Below are 12,862 nucleotides of genomic sequence, written 5' to 3' on the forward strand. Positions count from 1 at the left end.
ACAGGGTTATGGGTATATAACTTGGCTGGATTATTGCTGTGGTAAATGGGAGACATGTATTTGTGTGTGAGACTGATGAAAGCACTGAGTCAAAAAGTTAAACTTCTTATCGATACTTTAACTGTTAAGTTCTTATGCTTACAGGATATTGCAATAATTTTCCACTTTTTTCCCTAACCATGTATTAAAACAGAAATAGGGTGTTGCCATCATGTTCACTTTTTTTTCATGTGTGTTAAAATAGAAACACAATAATTTATTTAGTACATAATCCTACTAGATATGTGGTACAAGCCACTGAGAATTTTTTCTTAAATGAACTTTGATTGACTTTTTAGTGAAAGCAAGCCTTCTCTTAGATGCAGGAGCTTGTCTGGTGCATGTCTAGACTTCCCAGGCTAGGCAAGGGTGATTTTGAGCATGAGTAGATGTGGACATCAGCTGTCTGTCTTCTTGAGGTCACAGTGTTGATTTTTGATGCAGCTTACAGGAAATAAAGGGAGTTAAATTTTGGTATCTGACCTAGCTTTGTAGAGTGTATATGATCATAATGTATTTTTTTTTTTAAATTTTGTCCTGCCCTTGTTCCACCTGCCCAGTTTCTGAAACTCTTTAAGCAGGGATGACTGAGAATATGCTTAAATCTATGACAATACCTTGTCAAACTGCAACTTTCAAAAGAGCTGATTATCCCGCAGTAGTCAGTGTTGGAGCGGCCTCACCTTGAGTCCTGTGTGCAGTTCTGGGCCCAACAATTTAAGAAGGATATGAAGGTGCTTGAATGTACCCAGAGAAGGAAGGCAACAAAGCTGGTGAAAGGGCTGGCAGGAATGTCCTATGAGGAGCAACCGAGGACATTTGGTTTGTCTAGTTTGGAGAAGAGGTGGCTGAGGGACCCTGGTTGCTCTCTACAGCTTCCGGAAGAGGGGAAGTGGAGAGGGAGGTGCTGATCCCTTCTCCCTGGTATCTAGTGATAGGATGTGTGGGAATAGTTCAAAGCTGTGTCAAGGGAGGTTTAGACCAGACATTAGGAAGCATTTATTTACCAAGAGGGTTGGTCAAACACCTGAACAGGCTTCCTGGAGAGGTGGGCGATGCCTCAAGCCGGTCAGTGTTTAAGTGGCATTTGGACAATGTCCTTAGTAACGTGTTTTAACTTTGCCAGCCCTGAAGTGGTCAGGCAGTTGGATGAGACAGTTGTTGTAGGTCACTTCCAGCTGCAATATTGCATTCAGTTTTGCCCTGGGGTATTCATACAAGATGGAAGAATTCTAGTTCTCCAAACCTGGATTGTGTTCTGGATTGCTCACTGGGTGACCTCAAGAAGAGTCAGAGGTGAATATTTCATTAATAGAGTTTAGTGGCTCTGTCTTCATGTAAACTGTTATGAGGGGTATAGTTTACAAACGTAATCTGTGGAATTTAACGGTTACTAAAGAGCAGCATGCTGCTCCATGCAGAATATTTATCACCCGGCTATTAAATCTAAAATTGACAAACTCCTTCTTTTTTTTTTTTTTTTTTTTTTTTTTAATTGTGGGGGAGATGGTGTAACTGGGTTGACCTGTTCACATCTAATTCTTCCCATAATATGTCTTCAATATACCTTTATTAGTTAAATTAGTTTGTGTCAGAATACATAAAACTTTTTTTACTCTTTTGAATTCTCTGTAATCCAGTCTTAGATATAAGATGTAGCCTTTCCTGTGTTTGGGATACTTACAGTGCCATACTTCTTCATGTCACCTAAATTATATTTCTGATCTCTTGTACGTTTTTCAAATGTGGATGAAATTGGCTCTTAGATTCAGTTAACTCAAGTCATCCACATTGTATTAGTCTAATTTTCTTCAGTGTGAAAGGCTTGAAAATAAGTTCCAGGTTGGACCATTCCAATCAATGCAACATATTGATCTGTCACAGCAGATATGCTAATCTGAAAAAGAATTTCATCCCCTGACAAACCTTGAGGTGAAATTGGATTGCTGTTTGCAAAGCTGACATCGTTAACATGTACCTCCTTCCTTTTTTTTTTACCTCCAAAGAAAGTTCTTGTTTCTTAAAAATCACTTCATTTGGAGAGTGGAGAAAGAGTCTTTGAGCTAAACAGTAACAGTGGTTGATTCCAGTCAAATATCATCTTGAAGTACTGCCTTTCTGAACAAGCTGATTTCTCAGAAGTAGTGAATGAGTTGTAAATCCTAAGTTCTCTCTGTTCTTTTACAGGAAAAAAAATAATAATTAAGGAGTGATGTTTAATTTTGAAGCACATACCAGCTTGGCTTTTTTCAGCAGGTCCAAGGTTTTGCAACTGTGGGACTCTTAAAAGGATAAAAGATACTCTATTGTACTGTGATACTTCAGCTTATTGAAAGCTCTTAAATTCACCCTTGAGGGTTAGGGCCTAGTAAAAAGAGGAAATGAATTGAAGGATGACAGTGTTCATACCTGTTTTCTGTGTATACGTTTACTGAGAAATAAATTTTTGAAGTCTTCTGGGGAGTGGGGTAAAAAGCCATTGCTTGCCACTTTCTGTCCTTGATTTTTTTTTTTTCTTTTTGTTCTTAGAAGTGTTTGGAAATCATAAGAGAGAGTGCTATATTACGTGACTTCCAACTTCATTTCTCTGGGACTACATCCTGAGGACTCCTAGGCCTCAAAAGATCAATTTCTAGCTCAAGTTAGAGGTGTTTCTATTAAATTCAGTATAGTATTGATGTGTCTTCAGTGACTTTCAGGTTACGTTTTTGATGAAGCTTTTTATGAAATTTATGTGAGTCAAGAAGGCTTTCTTGTTGGCACCAATCTGTTAAAAATAGACAAATTAACACTTGCATTTAACAGTGTCTGTAAATCAAAGAAAGATGTAGTTAAGAGCATTTCTCTGACATAGAGAAGAAAGGTAAGACCGATCTGTGTCAATATCTTTAATTACAAAGTGACTGAATTATTGCTGCAGTTAGGCTGCAGTATAAGACCTTGAATCTAAATTAGTCTTTTAAAGAAATGATTGCTGAACAGATGTTACCTAAAACACTTTATTGCAGCTTTGTAAAATTGTAAATTCCTCATGCTGTTATTTTTGTTGGCATGAATTAACACTGTGGGTTATGATATTAAATTTTACTGCTATGTTCTAGCACTTTGTTATATAATCTTACCTGTAAGCACCGATTTTGAGTTTAACTCATCAATGTCTAAAGAACATCACAATCAGTGTAGAAACTGTCTTGTTAAGATAATTTTGCCCCTGATTGCTTTTCAGACTGCTTTCCAAGCAACAGAGAGTATGATAAAGCTATTAAATAAATGCTGAAGTAGTATATTGGAAATTAAAAGTAGGAAATGCTGTGGAGTTACACAGCATTTTCTAAATTGCATTTACAGACGGAGGTAGCAAAGTTACTGAGGGAATATTGTGACAAAGGAGATCCTAAAGTAATTGTGTTCACTGTAATCATCCGATTTACATCTCTACAACTGAATCTACAAATTTCCTTGCAATCCCTGCTTCACTGTTTTGGTTGTGTTTCTGCTGGAGAATAACCTTTGGGGAAGAAAACCAGTTTGTGTTGAATCTTTTTGGTGATAGAATTAATGGGCAGTGTGTGATGAGTTCTTCTCACTAATTTAAAAAGGTACAGAGGGGATTGTGTGATTATATGCACATTCTTAGTCTTTGTTTCTCTAGTTTCAGCATTTGAATTTGAGTCGTCCATTTCTAAAACTCATTGCATCTTGCTTAAAGCCTTCTTTTTTTTGGGGGGGTTCTTATCTTATAGCTACATGTAGGCTTTAAGCTCTTCTTAACAGAGAAGGTATCTGTGTATGCAGTGGCTTGGGGGAGTGTTGTATGTGGGTTTGTTTGCTTATTTTCTTCTGCAAGGAAGGCAGAAATGAAGATCCATAAAGGATTTAGATACCAGACTCTGTCACTTTTTTAGTTTTTTGTAATTTGAAGTACTTCATTGTGGTGGAAGCCACACATGTTGAAATTCTTGAACTGAAACTCCTGAAACTCCTCTCATACTGCCAGGGATGTATGACTGGGTGATTGTCTGTCTTCTAATTCCATTTATGATCAACAAATCAGACCTTGTCTGCCTTTCTGATGGCAAACTCACTCTCTTCCTTCTGGGCATAATTTGAGTTCAAGTACCAAACATGCTGTTTTTAAACATGGTATTTTGATTCAGGAACTGAGATGAGCAATGTCACTCTGTGTTTATGTGATGGTGAAAAGTGCACTTGCAAAGAATGGAGATGCTGCCCCTTTTGGTAGAGTGCCAAAACTTTGAGATGATACAGACTATACTCTGCATTTTACTGGAATATTCTTCATTTCCAGGCCACACTGAGCTGTAGTGCTTGTGGCAGAAAAGCCAAAGACACAAGACTGAAGGTCCTGTGTGAGAAGGCGACATTCTCCTGCATTCTAGTCCTGTTTGCCTGGACTGTTATACTGCATTTAAGTATAATTTTGTTTATAGACGTGCATATGCAAAGATAGAGAAATAAATCTAATGACACAAAAGATCCAAATAGTACTGTTAATGGAATGAAGTGGCATTTCTCATGTCTTTGCCTCACTGTCTCTACCCAGAGTTGTCATGGGTAATTATATAGATAATGACTCAAATTGTCTTGCAGATTAAGCTCCAGTATTGCTACTGTTTGGATGTGCAACATAAGATCATCCTCTATATGACAATAAGATTCTTTACTGTGAATATATGTGAGACCAAACAGTATTTGCCTTACTTTTCCCTAGCTGAGTGGTGCAGAAGTTGCATCACAAATGCTTTCATCATGTATGACCTTTTCAAGATACAGAGTACTCTTTCTGTTCTGAGTGGCCTTCTTGTTGCCATGCATGTGTTGTGAATCTCAGTTCTTGTGTCATAGAATCATTTTGGTTGGAAAAGACCTTTAAGATCATCAAGTCCAACTGTTAACCTAACACTGCCAAGTCCACCTCTAAACTACGTCCCTAAGAACCTCATCTATGTATGTGTCTTTTAAACGCCTCTAGGGATGGTGACTCAGCCACTTCCCTGGGCAGCCTGTTCCAATGCCTGACAACCCTTTTCTGTAAAGAATTTTTTCCTAATATCCGATCTAAACCACCTTTGGCGCAACTTGAGGCCATTTCTTCTCATCCTATCATTTGTTACTTTGGAGAAGAGACCAAGACCCTCCATGCCACAACCTTCTTTTAGGTAGCTATAGACAGCAGTAAGGTCTCCCCTCAGCCTTCCTTTCTCCAGGCTAAACAGCCCCAGTTTTCTCAGCCACTCCTCACAGGCTTGTGGTCTAGGCTCTTCATCAGCTTCATTTACCTTCTCTGAAGGAGAAGGGATGAAAGGATAAAGCAGTTTTCCCCACTTTACAGAAGTCAGTTCTAATTTTTCAACTCTTTTCTAGGACAACAAAAATGTTACCAACTAGCCAGTTCTGCACATACACATTTTGCAGTGTCTCTTGGCCTAAAGAAGAGTTCAACAGGGAGATGAAGACAGCAGGTGACACTAGCACCGTTTCTTTCTAAAGCTCTCACTGTCTTTGATGTTTTGAGATGAGCTGTCTTCTGGCAGTTTTTCAAGAATGCTGTGTCATACACTGAATGTATGTGTATATCCTGCGTCCAATGGAATCAATTATTTAACAGTATGCCTGAGGGACATAATCTTCAAAAAGGGGTAATTCCATGTGAGATTGCTTGCTTTCTTCAAAATGATATATCTACACACTTCTTTTTAATTGTCATTTAGCTTTAGCTGAACTGCTTTGGCTCAGCTGCAAAACAAACAGCCTCTTCCTTCATATCCCAGACTGAAAACTAAGATACCCTGGAAAATGTAATTTCAAAATGTTAGCTCTTTATAAATGTATTTGTATACCTGAACACTAACCAATGGTGATACTTCTGCTTTTCCAACTGTAGGTGCTACCAATAAATCTGGACTTCTAAAGTATCTTAATTAATTCCTAATCTCTTCATGGTTTTGTACGGCTTTGAGTAGAAAACAGGATATCAATGTACTTAAAATATCATTAATTTGCTTTTCAATTTTGCATATCTATTTTCTACATGATAAACAGACTAGAGGAATACTATTACTTAGCTCCTGTGCTCTGAAAAGCAATAATGTTATTATTCTGGTGTAGTTCATGGAAGCCACAGAATATCATATGAGTGTTTTCATCCATAGCAAAGCAGTATTTTGTAAGCTTATATCATGTTTTTAGCAGTATTTAATATTACAGGAATATTACGCCAGGTTTATTTGCTTCCAGGCCTGTGTTTAAGGAAAATAGATCTTCTGTGCACTGACATATCCAGATCTTAAAATAAAAATACTTTCCCGGGGTAGTCAAGCACTCCAACCTCTACCTAACTGTGATATAGTTACTTTTTCCCATTACTAGAAATGTGTTTGTTTTGTTTCTTTGGCCTGGCAAGAATAAAAATACACCCCTTGTTCCTGAGTCACAGTACTCCTCTAAGCTTCATGCCATTAAAAGATCCAGTGTGATAAGATTTTATTGTTAAGATCACATGTAATGTTCCACACCTCTGTATCCCTGAATGCTACAGAAGACTAGAGAAGTTGGTAACTGGTTTTACATTGTACAGCCTTGCCAGATGAGAAGGACTTGGTGAGGGAGAGGGGAAAAGATCACTTTAGTTATGTTTTAACCAGCTCCTCTGACTGAAAAGTCTTATAACATAAAATTCTCAGAATAAGTCTTTTGAGATGTCTTACTGGAAGTCATTCAGCCCTTTAATATTAGAGTGGTAAAAGATCTGAATGTTAGGTTGTAGTTTGTATGGGGTTTCTCCTACTTTATAAAGAAACCTTCTGAACTGGTTGCATAGTAGACTTTTCTCGCACTGATTAGTTAGATGTCATGGGTCAGTGAAATGTTCTGATATAGAAAATGGGGAACTTTCCCCACTTTACCACAGTAAATTCCATTGCTGAATTTCAGACCTTAATTGAAAACTACAAAACTACTGTCTTGAACTATTCCATTAACTTTGTCTTTTTCGAAGAACAAAACCTGAATCTGGAAAATATTGCCTTGATTCCATGGATGATGATAATGATGTCTGTACAGAGCAATCACAGAACATCCAACATCTGTTCCTAAGTGCAAGTGAACCTGATGTTGTCCTTCCTGTATCTGTTTAGTGGAATGTACGTGAGTTTGACATGAGTCTTAAACTTCCACCTCAAAGCACATCATGCAGAAGATTTTCATTCTAAGCAGATTACTCAGTCTCCTACCATGCTAGAGGAATTTCACAATGGTATCTGTACATTGCTTAAGGCTTAGCAATTTAAGTTGTGTGTATGAAAAAGGAATAAACTTTTATGTTCTTTGCTACCAACTTGCAGTGTAAGACCATATGCTAGTGTTTTCTCCTGCAGTTTTGATCACTTAAGGATAGAGGTATTATAACCAACACCTTGCTAAATGTGAAGTCTTGAGCTCTTGCAAATGATGGAAATTAACGCTTATGCTGCCATTTTAGCTATTTAGCAGAATGAGAGGAACAAGTCATAAAACCCAGCTCCACAGCAGCGTGTGTGGCAAACATCTGATCTGACTCTGTGGCATGAGAACACCAGTTAGGACACTGGGATACAGATCTTCAGTCTCCTGACTTGATTGAAATATTTTCACTTTGTTGTTCTTTTCATTTATTCAAAATTCACATCTATTAGAACATGGAATGTGATTGTCATAAAAGTTCAGTACTGACCTAGCTGCAATTTTTTTTTATGACTGATGGCAGAATTTACACAATGTCACTGAGTACTGAGTGTTTACTCACACTTCACTTGCTTTTTATTTTTAACTTCATAACCATTCATCAGATGCTGCTTCTTCACTTTCTTGACAATACTGAGTAGAGCTATCATAGGTTAATGTTTGATTTAACAAAATTATTCTTCAGTTCTGAGGAACGAGCCAGAGAAGATATAATGAGTAATGACACCCAAGTATTGTTGACTTGTTGAATATAAAGCAAGTGTTTCCAGATCCGATTAATTTAGACGTAGCCATTGACAATTGCTATAGCTACTGCCAAGCTTTGTACCCTAGGCAGCGAGGGAAGTCTAAGAATAGGGTAAGAGTCTATCTTACTAAGTATGTGACCTCACATTCTTCCCATTTCTCTGCCAAGTTCTCAGCTTCTTAATAAAAACTATAAATGGTATCCCTGCAACACTGACTCATCAGTCACCAATGTTGCTCTTCAGCGCTGCTGTTCAGTTTTGTGCAAGAGCTCTGCATCCCAGTACTTGCTCCCGTTTGTCAGTGTGCAGTGGAGAGCGAAAGAGTTGATTCAAGAACTGTTGTTTCACACAGCAGTGAGTGATTTTCTTTAGATTTTTGGATGTTACTACTAATATATGCTTATGGCAGTTTCTACACATAACTTCATGCTCCACTTGCCACATAGGCAATGCTTGAGAGCAGTCAACAATCCCAGTTACTCAAGTGTTGCAGCTTGGCAGATAGTTTTGAACTGCTGTGCTGTTCTTCTAAGGAATTTAAAAACTCTGGATTGATTCCTTGGTGGTGTCCCCGCAGTCATTTTGAGAAGACACAGCTTCTAGTAGCTGAACTATGAACAGGTCTTCTGTATTTAGCTCTGAATTATAATACACCACAACTTGTTTCAAGCTGTGCTTGGTTTGTATTCTGGTGTTATTCTAAGGGTCAGATTACAGTTGTGGTTTCTTTTTTTTTTTTTTTTTTTTTCAATCTACACTGTATTCCCTGTATAACTTGCTGTACACTGTAAGCCAGCAGAGTACAACTTGCCAAGAAATTATTACTTTATTTCAAGTGCCATGATTCAATACTGTTTAACTTGCATCTTATTTTGAGTAACTGTAACTAACTGACACTTGCTTTTTTGTTTGGGTTTTTTGCCTGTTTTTTTTACTGCACAATTGTGACATGACTGGTTTCCTGTTTGATTTACAGCACTTAAATATCAAGACACTGACAGATGATGTGGTAAGCCAACCCAAGTTTTTTTTGGCTTTGCTAAGCTAATAACCTTATTACTAATGCAATAGAAATAACCTTACTAGGAGAAGAATCTCTCTTAATTGTGAAGTTAACTTTAGTTAATTGGCAAATTCTCACTAAACTGTTAATTATCTGTAACAAACTCAGTGCAAGTAGAAAAAAAATCTATGGATGGCTTTGAAGTATGCTCTAATCATAGCTAAATGAGATTGACACAAGTAATTGTGCCAGCTTACATGTGGCAGTTATCTGTGATTGCATGTTTAATATTAAAGTTACTTGGGCTGCATGTCTAGCTTAAAATACTCTGTTTAACAAACTAACAGTTGCTTGTAAAACTCTTTAATGCTTTCTTCAAACAGCGTAAGGTGTATTCAGTGTCATGCTAACACTGTGTTTCTCAAACTTAATCTGTCTTTTGAATAGGAGATGAAGTTCTGTATCACAAAGCAGGTTTTTTTTTTTTCTTGCTGTTGAAGTTACCTGTTTCATTGTCTGTACTATCCTTTTCCATATAAGAATAGCTTTTCTTAAAGTGGATCATTCTATGAAGTCTTTGATCTTTAACCTAGGAAGTAATGTTCTATAGGCATCTAAAGATCAGCTGTTACGACTTCAGTGCTACACAGAATTCTTGCTGAAGTACTTCTGGGCATAACTGAGAGCTTAAGCACAGAGTGTTTTATGCTGGATGATGTGCAACACACTTGTGCTCAGAAATGCTGGCTGCTGTTTCCTGCCTTAGGGAACAGTGGTGTGGTCATTTTTGATGAGGTGTGCACAGTTAGTAGTGTTGAGCTTACAACCACCATCTGTCCTTCCTAGACTGATTTAAATCACCTGTTGCTATTTCTTTAGCAGGTTTTCATAGTCTTGAAATGATTAAGAAATTTGAGTCTGGGTTGATAATGCAACTGATTGGATTTTTTACCCAGTGGTAAAGTTGAAGTAAGAGAAGATTAACAAATGGAATGTTTAAGATTATATTTGATTTTGTAGCTTTCAATGAAATAATGTATTTCCTTTCTTCTTGTGGGCAATCGTTCGCATGCTAACTTGCTCTCTGCTGCACTATGCTTTATAAAATAATTATATTGTATTACTCCCAGTCTGTTTCTTACAAATACAGTGTTGTGTAACAGTGACCAGGAACTTTTATTTTTTATGTTTAGGTAAGTTAGCAACATATTGAGAGTCTAAAATGCAGGTTGCATTTCAATATTTGAATTGTATTGGATTATTCCTGAGATGCTGATGAATTGTCTACTTTTAGTGATGAATCCCTGTTAAGTTCAGAAACACCTTATTTTTTTACACAATCAACACAAGCTTCTTTTAGCTTGTTTATTTACAAACTATGAAGCCAAGAATTTTATTCTTATTCCATAGAGGAGGGGCAAGTAGGTATCTGAGACATTATCTACCTGCAAGATCACTGTGGAAGCAAGCCTGTTTTCTATCTCAAGTGTTCTACATTCCAACAAATGGTTGATAAGGCTCATAAAGACTAAAAAATCCCTGCATATTGACAGAATTTTATTAAAAGATATATTATGCAGACAAAAATGAAATGTATACTAAATTTCTATATAACACAGATTTGTGTTGACTGATTTCGTAGCAACTGCTCTAAAGATAAGAAAGGCTGTATAATTTCTGGTATATAGCGAAACAAGATTTGGAGTGCAATATGTTCTATGCATTCAAGATGTGACTGTGCACAGGCCTATCCTCTGTAACTGTTAATTTTCTACCATTAGTTAAATGATTGGCTCTCAAGAAAGGTAAAATCAGCTCTGGGAGGTTGTGAATATTAGGAATAAGCAGTCATCTAATGAAAGGGTTCCTTCTGAGTATCTTGGTTTATGCAAGTCTTTCTTGTACTAAAAGCTCTACTGCTAGCAGTGGAATTTCTCTTATAGTAAGAAGAGTTAATCTTGTAGAGTAATTTGACTGTCAAAGAGAGAATATACTTTTTTTAATCTTCTGGAGCTTTGAGCAAAAATATGTTAAGAGGTCTTTGATTCACAATCGTTGGAAGTAACTTCTTTGATCTCATTGAAGTATTTTTGCTGGTAAGGAAAAATACTGATTTGCTTTTACTTCCAAAGATATTGAAAGAAATTGATGCAACCCTATTCCCCTATGTGTTCCCCATCCACTAAAAATAACAACTATTTCAAATGAAGACACAGAATTTGTTCAACATTATATTCTACTTCCTTTCTTCTTACATTGTTATTGTTCTGTTAATACTAGTTCTTTGTCATGTGTCTACATCAGGGTGTTACTGCAGACTTTGTTGATTGAGCTGTTGGTTTCTGTGACTAAAGTGAGTGGCAAAATGTCTGGGATATTGAGTCATACTGTAGTACTTGTGCAGATTTTCCAGATGTAAAATTGTGTTTAGTGAGTGTATAAGTAGTGGACAGTCAAAAACGTGAACTTGAAAATTGAGGATGGCAGTACTTTTTGTCCTAGAGATCCATAAGGTGGAGTGAGAAAGACACCTAGAGAAAGAGCAAAGCTATAAGCAATGCTATTGTCTTTATGCTTTCAGCCAGGAAATGAAGATTTCATACCTGCGTATTCCATATCAGAACTCTCCTAATAAGTTGTGCTTAGTGATAGTCATTGGTGTCTTGATGGTCCATATGCGGGTGTGTGTGTTTCTTCATGAGAATGGGAGTGGGAAGGGAAGAAATAAGACTGTTTAGTACTTCTGGTAACGTAGTTTAGGCTAAACCAGAACAATTCTGTAAACCTGTCTCTTCATAATTAGGTATCAAAAGTAGTGATACCTCATATGTGGCAAACAGCACACTTTATGTAGCCAGGACTTCTCTCTGACTGAATTGCCTACTCTTTTAGGATAAAGGTTGTCCTGTAGTGCAGTAACATCCTCTAGTAATATATACTCCATAAATATGTCTGGGTGGAAAGTTTGCTGTTTCTATGGTGAAGAAAACAAAGATCCAAGCCAATGGTTACTTTGTAGCATGTTGATCTGGACCCTTTCAGGTAATTTTCTGCCCTAGGAACATTCCAGAGCTTTGCGCAGTGATTTGGGATGTTAACAAAGGATAATATTTTACTATTTTTGTCTTACAAAATTGGTATAGATTCATGTGCTTTGTACAGCTGGAGAAAAGGAGTATGAAGAGATACAGTTATGGTTCTTGTTTCAAGGGCATTACATCTGTTAGCTTCAACCTTAATGTGAGAGGATTTTGCATCACTTGATTTATATGCTTTATGTGTTCCAGGCATCACTGTTCTTTGCACTAAACCAAAGTGCAGGAATCACAGAGCTAGTGCCAGAAACATCAAATCCACATGGTATGGTGCAGCTGTTGAGCCAATATGTTAGCTTGGGTCCAGACCAAGGCATGTCATGTCTAATCTGGTGAACACCATCTCCAAGAATGAAAAAGAAAAGTCAAGGAATCAAAGGCTATTGTGGATGATGGAATTTTAGTCCTTTGTTTCTTTTTCAGTAGATCATGAAGTGTGTCTTCCATGGCAAAGCCACTGTACTGTGCTACTGCTTACCTTGTAAAAGGATAGATTTTTGTAAATTCCTCTAAGAATTTTTTTCATGATTTCAGATAATGTTTCAGCTGTAAACTCCTTTTACTATTGGTTATGACAGGCCCACTTTCATAACTTTCATATCCTCTACAAACCTAACTAATTCTTCCATCTGCTACCTGCTAATTTGGTACAATTTCTATTATTTTTTCTAAATGCTGGTGTCCAATCACTACAGTAAATACAGTCTAAACAGTGTTTATAAAGAAATACAGCA

At 37.0% G+C, this 12,862-nt stretch overlaps 1 protein-coding gene across 1 annotated transcript in view; it reads left to right on the plus strand.

Moving 5' to 3' along the window:
• The window catches only part of DIAPH3 (diaphanous related formin 3), a gene marked incomplete at its 3' end in the record, with an annotated part of 225,994 nt that overhangs the window by 1,534 nt on the left and 211,598 nt on the right, over nucleotides 1-12,862 (plus strand). Inside the window, exon 2 of the mRNA XM_080345569.1 lies at nucleotides 9,007-9,039. Within this exon, the coding sequence (XP_080201695.1) occupies nucleotides 9,007-9,039 (33 nt within the window). The remainder of the gene's footprint in view (nucleotides 1-9,006; nucleotides 9,040-12,862) is intronic.

This window comes from Nesoenas mayeri (assembly GCF_963082525.1).
Source record: "Nesoenas mayeri genome assembly, chromosome: 1".
NCBI lineage: Eukaryota > Metazoa > Chordata > Aves > Columbiformes > Columbidae > Nesoenas > Nesoenas mayeri.